At 44.7% G+C, this 12,775-nt stretch overlaps 2 protein-coding genes across 3 annotated transcripts in view; one reads left to right on the top strand and one right to left on the bottom strand.

The window, feature by feature from the left end:
- Window positions 1–12,775, bottom strand: part of LOC102459125 (very-long-chain enoyl-CoA reductase-like) — a 56,056-nt gene that overhangs the window by 40,658 nt on the left and 2,623 nt on the right. Inside the window, exon 1 of one of the 2 annotated variants that reach the window (XM_075936562.2) lies at window positions 658–895. The exons of the other annotated variant lie outside the window; for it this stretch is intronic. Coding sequence (XP_075792677.2) covers window positions 658–684 — 27 coding nt within the window. The 5' untranslated portion in view covers window positions 685–895. Of the gene's footprint in view, window positions 1–657; window positions 896–12,775 lie in introns of those variants that run through there. 2 annotated transcript variants of the gene reach the window in all.
- The window catches only part of GCLM (glutamate-cysteine ligase modifier subunit), a 41,701-nt gene continuing 29,940 nt past the window's right edge, over window positions 1,015–12,775 (top strand). The window contains exon 1 of the mRNA XM_075936563.2: window positions 1,015–1,157. The gene's annotated coding sequence lies outside the window, so the exon portion shown is untranslated. The remainder of the gene's footprint in view (window positions 1,158–12,775) is intronic.

The following is a 12,775-nucleotide window of genomic DNA, read 5'->3' as shown; positions in this document are numbered from 1 at the left end:
GATATATATACCCCTGGCAGAGTGACTATGACAGGGGGTATTAGGAAGTGCTGTAAAGGGAGATGAGCACCATTGATCCTGCACCTCCCCAGCTTGCCAGCTGAGTCCTAACACTTCACAGAGCCACTAAAAAATGCCAAGTTGGAGTGATCAGTGCCAGAAAGAGAGGGCCCCAAGAAAAGCAGCCGCGAGGGAAATGGTACATGGATGAGACAAACATAACAATGGGCAGGTGGGGAGAAGGGACTCCTAGTGTCATGGTGTAGAGAGGCTCTGAACCGTGGGGCCTAGCTTCTCCCCACACAGGCATGGAAAGCCACAGATGGTTTGGCCTTGTGCTTACTTCTTATGAAAGTAAATCAAAGCCCCGTTTCAAAAGCCTGCAACTTCAAACTGCTGCCGAAAACCCCAGTAACCGGCGTGGCGGGAAGGCTTCGCCGCAGATGCCATGGGGACACTGCCCACCCTGCTCCCTGCTGGGCATGCAGCAGAAGCCCCTCGCTCACTTCTGGCCACCAGCGTCCCTGCTGGGCAGCGCCAGGGCTCGGGCTGCTCCCCCCTCTTCCACCGCCCGCCCTTTCGTTCCCCACCCAAGTTTGCTACAGTGCCCGCCGCGCGCCCGCCCCGCTGCCCTGCTCCTCGGGGCCAGGCACCCACCTCAAAGAAAGTGACTCTGCTGCCCATCCTGCGTGCTAGCGGCGCGCGCTGTGCCCGGCTCCGGCGGCCGGACCCGAGAGCGGAGCCGCCGCCGCCGCCTCCTCTTCCTAGCGCCGTTGCACTTTAACTCGGGTCCCCAGCGCGCCGGCCAATCAGGAGATGCCCACTGCTCTCCCCTCGGTTCAGAAATCCTACCGCCAGGGCTGCCTGCGGCTCAGGCCGCGCTGCCTGTCCCTGTCCCCACCCTCCATCACTCACTCCCCAGCCGTGCGCTGGCTGCAGCCAGGCTGCGCTGAGCTCAGCATCCCCACCGCAAGGGGAAGGCAGATCCAGCCCCGCGCAAGCCAGGGGCAGTTTCTGCTCTCACAGGGACCACGTCCGGGACGCTCTTTGCTATCTACAAGCTGAACAATATCACATGCCTACAGCAAACACAGCGCATATCATGGCAGAGTGGAAGAGAGCTGGAGAAATCCTCAAGCCCAGCCCCCTGCTCTGAGGTAGGACAAGTATACCGAGACCATCCCCGAGAGGTGTAAACCTTGAATGATCCGCATTCCATGGCCTCCCTTGGAAGCCTGTCCAGATCTTAAAATGCCCTTACAGTTAGAGAAATTTTCCTAAAGACTAATCTAGATCGCTAGTGACTATTGAATAATACTGGACTCACAACTGACTTCTGTGGGATCCCATGCTATACATCCTTCCCGTTTGCCACTGAACGATTGATAATTGCCCTGTATGGTCTTTCAAGTAGTTGTGCATCCATTACATTATAGTAATTTCATGTACATGTAGTTAACATTTCCCTAGTTTGCTTATGAGAGGATCCCATGAGAGTGTATCAGAAGCCTTATTAAAATCAAGAGCATCTAGTACCTCTCTGTCTCCATCACTAGGCCGGTAATCTTATCAAAGAAGAAAATTATGTTGGGTTGGTATGATTTTTTTGTGACTAGTCTATGCTGGCTATTCCTTGTATCCCTATTGTCCTCTAAGTGTTTACAAAGTGATTGCTTAATAATTTGATGTAGTATCTTTACAGGAATCAGAGTTAAGATGATTGCTCTATAATTTTGGGATCATCTTTGTTCCTCCTTATCAATATTATATTTCCCTTCTCTAGTACTCTGGGACTTCACCTGAGCTCCCTAAGTTCTTAAAAATAATGGCTAATAATGGTTCCAAAATTGCTTAGCTACTTTCTTAAGTACCTTAAGATGAATTTCATCAGGCCCTGCCAACTTGAATATATCTAATTTATCTAAATGTTCTTTCTCTATTTTGGCTTGAACATTTATCTTGGTTATTAGTATTAATTGTGTGGAGTATCTAATCACTATTAACATATTAATAAAGATTGAACCAAAATAGGCAACACCTCAGCCTTCTTGATTCATTAGTTTTACTTGCCTGCTAAGCAGAGACCTGCCCTTTTCTTTCTTCCGATGATAGGAGTATTAGAAGTCCAGATCCAAGAATAAATAAGGGAAGGAGGAGGGAGGAGAAAAAAAAGGAGGGGGAAAGGAGAAAAAAAATTAAAAAGAGAGACAGTGAGTAGATGGTTCAAATAGTTACAACAGGCTGATAAGAACAATGAGCACCTCTATTGTTTGGTTGACAGATTAAGTCATAGGATGTGGAAGGTAGTGTGTGAGCCAGCCGATGTCCTTGTTCATACCATTTGCAAATGAAGAATTAAACTTGTAAATGAAGTTAAGTTCCAATCCTTCTCTGTGTATTTGGCTTGTGGAATTGACCTGTAACAAAATGGTGACTTGGATATCCATTAATAAGTGTCCAAGTAGATTTAAGTGTTTTCTAACAGGTTTTTGTGTATTGCCTTTTCAGATATCTGATTTGTGTCCATTAATTCTTTCCCGTAGAGACTGTCCAGTTTGGCCAATATACATGGCAGTGGGGCATTGTTGGCATTTAATGGCATAGATCACATTAGTGCAGTGTTTCATAAACTTTTTAAGACCGAGGAACACCAACAAATATATATATATATTTTATGCAGAACACCAAGGATTTTTTGGGGGGGAAAAAAAGTCGGGGGAAAGTTATTGAGAAAAAAAAATTGTTGAGCAAAAAAAAAAAAAAAAAGGTTGCCTGCCCCTTTAAGGGTGGACATTTTGAACTCTGTTCTCCGCGGCATACCCCCAACTGCCACAGAACACAGTTTAAAAACACTGCATTAGTGGATATGCAGATAAATGAGCCTCTGATTTGGTGGCTGATGTGGTTGGGTCCAGTGATTAAATCACTTGTGTAGATGTGTGGGCAGAGTTGGCACCAGGGCTTATTGCAGGGGTGGGTTCCTGGATGATTATGATGGAGGTGTGCTGGGTGGTTATTGGAAATAATTTGTTTGAGGCTAGGGGGTTGTCTGTAAGAGAGGATTGGCCTTTCCCCCCAAAGCCTCTGAGAGTGAAGTGTCATTTTCCAGGATAGAGTGTAAATTGTTGATAATGCGTTGGAGGGGTTTAAATTGTGGACTGTAGGTGATGACAAGTGGAATTCTGTTGTTTTCTCTTTTTGGCCTGTTTTGAAGTATTTCATGTCTGGGTACTTTTTTGGCTCTATGGATCTGTTTTTTCACTTCTCCGGGTGGGTATTTTTATGAGTGCTCTATATAGATCCTGTAGGTGTTGTCTCTGTGAGATTGGATTAAATCCGGTTGTATCTTAGGGCTTGGCTGTATACAATAGTTTGGAAGTTAGAGGCATGAAGGTAAGTGTAGCAGTCGATAGGTTTCCAGTATAAGGTGGTAGAAATTTGTCCATCATTTAATTGTACTGTAGTGTCAAGGAAGTGGATCTCTCGTGTGGACTGGTCCAGGCTGAGGTTGATGGTGGGGTGGAAGTTGTTGAAGTCTCTGTGAAATTCTTCAAGGGTCTCTTTCCCATGGGACATATGATGCATATATTTTACAGTTTGGCTCAATGATTCTCAGCATCCCCAATATAAAAAACTGTTCCAGCATCCCTGGACTATCACAGCCAAAAATAAAGCCTGGTCTCACCCATATTTTTACCATAACATTTCCTTACACTACTTTCTATTATGTGCTGGGGAGGGTAGCAACCCAGGGTTGAAACACCCTACATCTGGTAGAAGGAAAAGAGCAGTACTTTGCTTCCTGCATCTAGAAATGGTAGAGTCTAGTGTTGCCTCCATGAGTGGCGTGAGTATTGTTTTGTGTGCCAACAATAAGGTCACATGTGCTTGTTCCTATGTGTGCCACTGTGGCACCCCTCAGTGGCACTACTCCCCAAGGGACTCTCCCAAGTAGTGCCCCCCCTTGTGGAGAGAAGGTGAGACATGACCCGCCCCATGGGGCTGCTGTGAGTCCCCACCTGGGGCAGAGGGAAGCTGCTGCCAGCTCCCAGGGTTTGCAGGGAGTGAGGTGCTGGGGGTGGGACAGTAACATGTGGGGAATGGGGGGGGATCAGAGGGTTGGGAGCAGGGGGCTCTGAGGTCCAAAAGAGAGGTGCTGGAGGAGGGAAGAAAGATGCAGGGAGCCTCAGGAACAACTCTCCAGCTTTGGCTGGCTGCCACGTGGCCAGCCCAGGGAACAGCTGAGAAGCCACATTGCGGCCCTCAACACGTCTCCAGCCCTAGGGAAGGGCTGGAGCTAGGGATGCAAAAGAGTAGTTGAATAGTCGACTACCCAATAAGCCTGGGGGGAGCGTAAAAGCTGGTTCCCCCCTCCACCATCACTGCAGTGCAGGGAGGAGGGGGAAACTAGGGAGGCAGAGTTGTAGCAGCGTTGTGGCTTTGCGTTTTAAATGTAGTAAAAGCCATCTGGCTCTTACTACATTTAAAAGGCAGAGGCGCAGCAGGAGTAGCGAGCACCTCCCCCCTTATCAACTAATTGAGTAGGTGATGGAAATTCCATCAACTACTCAATTAGCTGATTAATCGAAATGTAACATCTCTAGCTGGAGTTGGCCCTGGGAGCAGCCCCCACCACATGGCCTTGGCTGCTGGAGTAGCCCCAACCCCCCTACACGCAGCCCCAACCTCCTGAGCAGGCCTCTAAACGGGCTCCGGGGCCCTCAGGCAGGCCCCTGGTCTCCTGAGCAGGCTATGGTACCTCCACCACATGGCAGGCCCGGCCCCCTCCCAGTGCTTCCCCCATGCCACCTCAGTTGGCCCCGCCCACCAGAGCAGGCACCAGCTGCACCACTAACCTTCCAGCAGGGAGGGCAAAGAATTTTCTGTGCACAGCCACACAAGTGCACGCCTTAGCAGGAACTATGGTAGAGTCCCTGCTGCTACCCCTCCACGGGATAGGGCTCTGCAGCTTCAGGAGATAGAATATAAAGCCAGATTATGGCTGCCCTGCACAGCATGTTCCCCTGCCTAGCCAAATAATTTTCTCCATGCACATTTACTCTGATGCTACAGTGGCTGGGATCAGCAATAGCCAGCACAGCCTGGCTCCCTTCCTTGCTTCTCTCTCTCGCTCTCTCGAAGGAGAGTAGGCAGAGCTCTGCGGAGATCATCAGTGGCATAATAGCCTCCTTTGGAGCTACACTGGTGAGAAGGAAGCATGGGAGCCAAGGGACTACTTTTCAAAAGATAGGCAAGGATGGAGGGAGTGTGTGCAAAAATGTGAATTGTACTGTGTTGGGTGGGGCATTGGTTGGGGACAGAGAATTCTTCTGGCCCAGGGACCATGGAGGTGGGGAAGAGAGCAAACTCCCCCAGCCCTGTGCCTCTTACCAGGGCCAGAGGAATTCTGCATCCCCCATTGATGACTGGGAGAGGTGAGTGATAGGCAGCACACCCTGCTTGTCCTCCCCTTGCACATGCCCCTGGGCAAGGATATATATCGGGGTGGGCAAAAGGGCCTCCACGGGCTGGATTCAGCCTGCCAAGCAGGTGGATCTGGCCTGCGGAGGCCCTGCTGCTTTCCCGCCCCCAGGCCAATCAGGGCTTGGGAAGCACATGAAGCCTCCTCCCTCCCTGCCAGGAGCACGTGGCACTTTGAAGCACTGTGCACTGCTCACAGGGCGGGGGCAGAGCGGAGAAGGCTTCGGGCCACCCCAAGGCCTTAATTGGCCTGGAGGCAGGGGAGCTCTGTGACGCTTCCTTCGCCCTGCCCTGGCCCTGTGAGAAGCCTGCAGCACTTCAAAGCGCCACATGCTCCTTGCAGGGCAGGAGAAGGCTTCCCAAGCTCCCCCACCCCAAGACCCTGATTGGTCTGGGAGTGGGGTAGCCCCACCCCTTTCTGATTAGGCCCCGCCCCTTCAGGGGGGGCCCGGGGCTACTTCAAACATTTTTGAAGTGGCTCCTGAGCAAAAATTATGGCCTACCCCTGGTCTACGTGGATGCTCTCAAAGTTCCCAGTAGAGTTATTTCCTTAGGAGTCCACGCCTCTTTTTTCTTCAAAAACAAGCAAATGAAAAGTTAAGTCACTTAACCACGGGCGACTGGTGAGGAGGGACATGGGGGCCCATCAGCCATGTAATCCCCCTATATGCCAGGGAAGGTTTGGAACATCTCCCTTCCGCAGAACCCACCTCTCCCTGCCCTTGCCCTTACTCCACCCTCTCCCTCCTCTTTCCTGCCCTTGCTCTGCCCCCGCCTCAACTCTTCCCCCAGGACTGTAGATGTCATCAACTTCTCTACTCACTACCCACCCTTCCACCTACCATACACCACTGACAGTTAGCTGTCTAGACTGTAGTTGCCAGGGGAGACAATCCAGGATCTTTCACAATCATTATACTTAATTTAAAATAATAATTAAACATGTAAGCATTTAAGAATATTTTTAAAAATTGAAAACTCAGGGTTCCACATAATAGTACTAAGGCCAAAAGCTACTCAAGAGGAAAGATGACAGATTCTGTAGATTCCCTGTGTCAAAAATTGAAAGAAACTGTTTGAAAAAGCTGTTTGTGTTACTTGTCCTATAGTCTGAATAAAATTAAGTGCTATAAGAGTTTCAAAGAAGAATTAAACTCTGGTTTTTAAACAGATAAAAACAACATCTTTTATTTGCTATGAGCCAAATGCTCTGCTAGTGTAGCTCCAATTAATGTAGGTTGGCAGAACATTTGACCATATGACTGTTCATGGATGAGACATTTTTAAAGAGCTTTATAGGTTTCAAAGTTCAAGCATTACCACAAATCATGTGCAATCAGATTCATTCCTGGTGTAACACACGTGGCTTTAATAACTAAGGGTATGTCTACACTGCCACCCCAATTCAAACTAGGCTAATGTAGGCATTCGAAGTTGCAAATGAAGCCCGGGATTTAAATATCCCGGGCTTCATTTGCATCTTGCCGGGCGCCACCATTTTTAAATCCCCGTTAGTGTGGACTCCGTGCCCGCGGCTACACGTGGCACGGAGTAGGTAGTTCGAATTAGGCTCTCTAATTCGAACTACCGGTACACCTCGTTCCACAAGGAGTAACGGTAGCTCGAATTACAGAGCCTAATTCAAACTACCTACTCCGTGCCGCGTGTAGCCGCGGGCACGGAGTCCGCACTAACGGGGATTTAAAAATGGCGGTGCCCAGCAAGATGCAAATGAAGCCCGGGATATTTAAATCCCGGGCTTCATTTGTAACTTCGAATGCCTACATTAGCCACCCTAGGTCGAACTGGGGTGGCAGTGTAGACATACCCTATTTTAGTTGGTAGCGGAGTCAGTCTGTAAGAGGAAAAAACAGCAAATAGTCCAGTAGCACCATAAAGACAAACAAGAACATTTAGATGGTATCATGAACTTTCGTGGGCAGAAGTGGGTTGTGCCCACGAAAGCTCATGATACTATCTACATGTTTTGTTAGTCTTTAAGGTGCTACTAGACTATTTGTTGTTTAAGTTTTTCATTTAGTTAGGAGAGTGACATCAGATTATTATTTCCTATCCTATTATTTATCTCATCTATTTATATAAGTTTTTACAATGACATCCATCATCTTGATGGAAGAATGAAAGCATTATATTTTCAAGAATCTCAAACTATACAATGCATGCATTGGAAAAGGAAATTAGTATAATGTCTAGTGCCACTTACAATCATAAATTTAATATAGAAATTGGCTTTTCCTCAATTTCTGTTTCTAATGGGTTGCCAGTCTTAATCATATTGGTTTTGTCAGCAAAACATGTGCAGAGCAGTTCTCTTCACATTTAGGCTTTAAATGACCTGACAGAGCTGACCTTTTGTTTCCTAAGGCAGTGATGAGGAACCATAAGTAAAGAAACTGGGGCACTTATAAAACTGAATAACAGTGCAGACAGTGGAGGAAATACCCTAATCCAAGGATTCAGTTTGAAGTGTTTAATGTTTTTTGATTCAACACGATCATTTGCTTCGCTGAATATAATCACAAAATTAGTTCAAGAAACCAAGTATCACATTTGCTCCTACTTTGTCTGAACAATCTTAGTGAGATGACTCACAAAAAATTAATCAATTGAGCAGAGGACTAAATAACTTCTTCCCTTTATTTTCCAGTAGCGTATCTGATATTAGCAGATGTACCTGGCATTGCTGGTGTCCTTAACTGTAGTAATGTTTGGGGTTTGTTTTTGTAAATTAACAGGAAAATGCACATGCTTTATTTACATTATTGTATAGGGCAGAGGGATTAGAGCAGATGATTGGGTGTGGGGAACTCAGGCACAGGGTGTGGATACTGGACTCATGGCAAAGAGGTTACTGGGGCACCCAGGCTAGCTCATCACAGGGGAGGGGAAGGACTGCTCTCTCAAGCTGGCAGCGCCTCCTGTAGGGTCAGGACTGGAATGGCTGCAATCCTTGGTTGACAGCTCCTCCCAGGCTTGGAGAGTGAACCACACCGAGTAGATAAGCAGGTTACACTTGCAGACAAGATGGCTGAGCCCCAGCCCTGCTGGCCACTCCCTTGGTGGTACAGCTGTCCCCAATGGACACTGCATATATATAGCTTTCTCCTGTGAGCTTGCTGCCCCCAATGGCCACTCTCATATTGCAGCTCTTGGAACAGCAGCCTTTCCCTTTCCATTTTATGGAAAACAGTCCTTTTCCTGGGGCTTCCAGGTCTCCTGGCACAATCAAACCCTGACCTTGCTGTAAGTTAGGATAAGAGGATGCTGCATACCAGATGTGGTGGTCCTAGCTCTTACTATTTAGGGGGAGTTCTTGAACAGAAAGAAAGAAAGAAAGAAAGAAAGAAAGAAAGAAAGAAAGAAAGAAAGAAAGAAAGAAAGAAAGAAAGAAAGAAAGAAAGAAAGAAAGAAAGAAAGAATCTGGTTGAGGATATAGTTTTGTGAAATCCTCTCAGTATTTGTTTCAATACTGCTATGAAGTTCCTTATCCTCAGAGAAATAGTTCAGACAATAGCAGTTTATATATTTTTTTCCTTATCACCAGTGCTCATTAAATGATAGAATGTTTTTTTCTACCCCTGCAATAATGAAATTGGACTTCAGGAAAATGGTAAGGAAGGTCAATGACAGTGTTCTGTTACAATGACAATCATATAACACAAATGATTCAGAAGGGTAACCGTGTTCGTCTGTAAATGGAAAAACTTAAAAAACAACAACAACAAGTAGTCTTGCAGCACCTTAGGACTAACAAAACATGTAGATCTGTGGTCCCCAACGCAGTGCCCGCAGATGCCATGGTGCCTGCTGGGGCATTTATGTGCGCCCGCCGAATGATCAGGGCCGGCCCAAGCCATTCTTGGGCCCCAGGAACGCGGCGCATGCGCAGTCTTGCCCCCAGGTGTGCAGCACATGAGTGGTCCCCCCTCCGGGCACCCGGCAGCCCCAAAAGGTTGGGGACCACTGATGTAGATTGTATCATGAGCTTTCGTGGGCACAACCCACTTCTTCAGATGAATGGAGTTATTAAAGATCCAAGTTTCTAAATAAATAGCGGATGGGGAGAGGGGGATGAGAAAAAAGGGGATAAAAACGGGGAAAGAAATAGTCAGTGTTCATGCAACATGAAGCTGAGATGTAGCATGGACACTCAAAGGCTACGTCTATACTGTGACTTTTGCCACAAGAGCGTATGCAAATTAAGGATGGATTAGCATATCGCTATGCTTCATTTGCATAATTTAGTCAAGCCGGTTTTGCCTCGGAGACATAAGGATATTGTGCAAAACAGGGTATTTGTGCCAAAAAAAAGTCCACACTGCTTGTTTTTGCACAAAGACCCCTTGTGCAAAACTGGCTTGAATTAATTATGCAAATGAAGCACGGCAATATGCTAATCTGTGCTTCATTTGCATAGGCTGTTGAGGCAAAAACCGCAGTGTAGAAGCCTAATTTACTGTTTGTTTCTCCGTTTTTTCCCTCCTTTCTTCCCCACCATTTATTTAGAAACTGGACCTTCAATAACTCCATTCATCTGAAGGAGTAGGTTGTGCCCACGAAAGCTCATGTTACCATCTACAATTTTTGTTAGTCTCAAATCCCAGGCTTCATTTGCAACTCCGGTTGCCTACATTACCACCCTAGTTCGAACTAGGGTGGTAGTGTAGAAATACCCAGAGGTGCTGCAAGATTATTTGTCTGTTATATTTTAAAAACAACCATCTAGATTTGTGCAGAATAATTAAAAACTATTCAAAAGGAAAAAAAAAAATCTTGATTTCTAGCTGACAGTCAGTTAATGAAATCACATATTTGGCTCTGATGTGTAATCAGATTTTAATAATAAATACAATTTTAGTACATTTTGAATACATTAAAAGAATGTACTACTTTTCATTATTTAATGTTTTTCACTACAGTAGAAAGGTGAGTTATATTCTGAATTAATTTATAACCCTATGAAACCCCAGAATTTAGACTGGTATGTGTAAAATTCAAAGCATGGAAATTTTATAAAGAAAAATATCAAAGGATAATTCATCTGAGAAAGGGGCTCCTATCAGACAGGCAAAGATTAAAGGGACCTGTGGGACAAAATTCACTACTAGGGCAAACAGATGCAACTCCATTGAAGTCTATGAATTTGGTCCATTATATTGGGTCAGGCTACATGTTCTATTTTTATATTGGGATAAAAGAAAAAATAATTTTATTATTGCACTTCAAAATTAGTTAATATTTTCCTGATAAGTGTTACTTCTGCATATTCTGTGTATGTGTGCATATCAGAAGAATATAACTCAAGCTTGCACAAGTAATCAAAACAAAAATATTAGAGAATATAAAAATATTTTAAGCCAGTGGTAGACAACCTGGGGCCCACTGGGATTTTGTGTGTGACCCATGTGGCATTTATTTACTGTTGCCCAAATGCAGAGTTGCCAGATTCTGCTGGTTTCTGTCCACATATTTTTTTCCTACCGGTATTACTAACATTATATGCATGTAAAGCAAGGGCATATGAAGTGAGGTGTGTGCAGATTGTACAGAACATTGACTGTGCGAGCTGTATGATCTCTTGCATCCAATCAAATCGCTGCTATGGTTCAGTTAGCACATCCTGGAAATTTTAGGTACAGAAGCACAGTTTAGGTACAGAAGCACAGCGAAACTACTCTATCCCGGGAGATCGTCTTGGTTACTACAATCTTGCGGCCCACTGAGATGGAGGATCACTCATGGAGCACACTCACTACTAGCCTAGGTAGGCTAAAACATAATGCTGTTTTAGCCATTTTTCTAGATTAGGAACAGTCCGATTCCACACATAGGCTACGTCTAGACTACATCCCTTTTTTGTAAAAGGGATGTAAATTAGACGTATCGCAATTGCTAATGAAGCGGGGATTTAAATCTCCCATGCTTCATTAGCATAAAAATGGCTGCCGCTTTTTTTCGGCACAGAGCTTTGCTGGAGAAAAGCGCCAGTCTAGTCACTGATCTTTCGGAAAATAAAGCCTTTTCCGAAAGATCCCTTATCCCTCTTGATCTTTCCAAAAGATCAGTGTCTAGACTGGCGCTTTTCTCTGGCAAAGCTCCGTGCTGAAAAAAAGCAGCAGCCATTTTTATGCTAATGAAGCACGGGAGATTTAAATCCCCGCTTCATTAGCAATTGCGATACATCTAGACGTAGCCCCAATGTTTTGAAATGCAGAAAGACAATGCAAATTAATTCATTTACATCTTGCTAACATAATGCATAGTCAGAGAAGGAAATTTTTACTAAACATACACAATTAAAATTCCATTGGCGATAGCAAAATGAGAAAGAAAAAAAGGAAGCAGAAAAAAAATCTAAAAATTAAAAGCAACAGTCCACATTTATAGCAGATCAACCCAGAAGTGAGTTACTCTTTTGGGCCCAGGGTAAACAATAGGTAATATTTCAATTAAATCAGTCTAACTGCCCACATTAGAATTGTTTAGATTGCTGATTCCAGAGTCTTCTGCTCTCAAATGCTGGGAAACAAACCCTTGGTGGAAAGGGATGATATATTGTTATCAAGTGATAAAGCAATGTATGATCTAGATTCAGCAAAATTATTTGTAATTTGTGTTTCAAAACGCTGTACTTGGTTTGGTTCAATCTGTAAAGTGTCTTTCCTAGTTTCCTGTTCTTCAGACCATAAATGAGCAACTAAGCTCTTTTCAGGTGGCCACAATAGGCCTGAAACGATAATGTGATTAAATCATGGCTATAGGCCATCAGAACACTGATCTCACCAGATCTGATATGAGGTGTTTAGCCATCTAACAACATTAACTGTGTTTTCTTTCATTCTAGCTGTAGCCCATTGGAATAATTCCAACTCTTTTGTTAAACATTATTGGAGACCAACAGACAGTGATAAAAATAAGCTTGCTACAGCAAATTCCAGCTTATATGTGGGTTTTATTGTTTCACACATGAGAAAAACAGATTAGTGTTGTGATAATCAGGAATGGTTTTTGATGAAAACTGATTTATCATTTGTTTCCTGAGATGCCATTTTTACATGTGTTTTATATGTATTTTAACTGGTTCTTTAAAGTATATTTGTAAGAGGTTTGTCATATTATAAGTGCAAGATTTCCTTCCCAAGTACCAGCTACAGACAAAAGAAGAATCCTTGTCTATTTTACGGACTCCCTAGTTCAATTGGGCCAAATTCTAGGTTTAAATCTGGAGTAATTCCACTGAAGTCAGTAAGCTTATTCGAGATTTTTATACTGA

This window comes from Pelodiscus sinensis, chromosome 9, assembly GCF_052426305.1.
Source record: "Pelodiscus sinensis isolate ZL-2025 chromosome 9, ASM5242630v1, whole genome shotgun sequence".
In the NCBI taxonomy this organism is placed as follows: domain Eukaryota; kingdom Metazoa; phylum Chordata; order Testudines; family Trionychidae; genus Pelodiscus; species Pelodiscus sinensis.
This window is presented reverse-complemented; position numbering and strand designations above follow the sequence as displayed.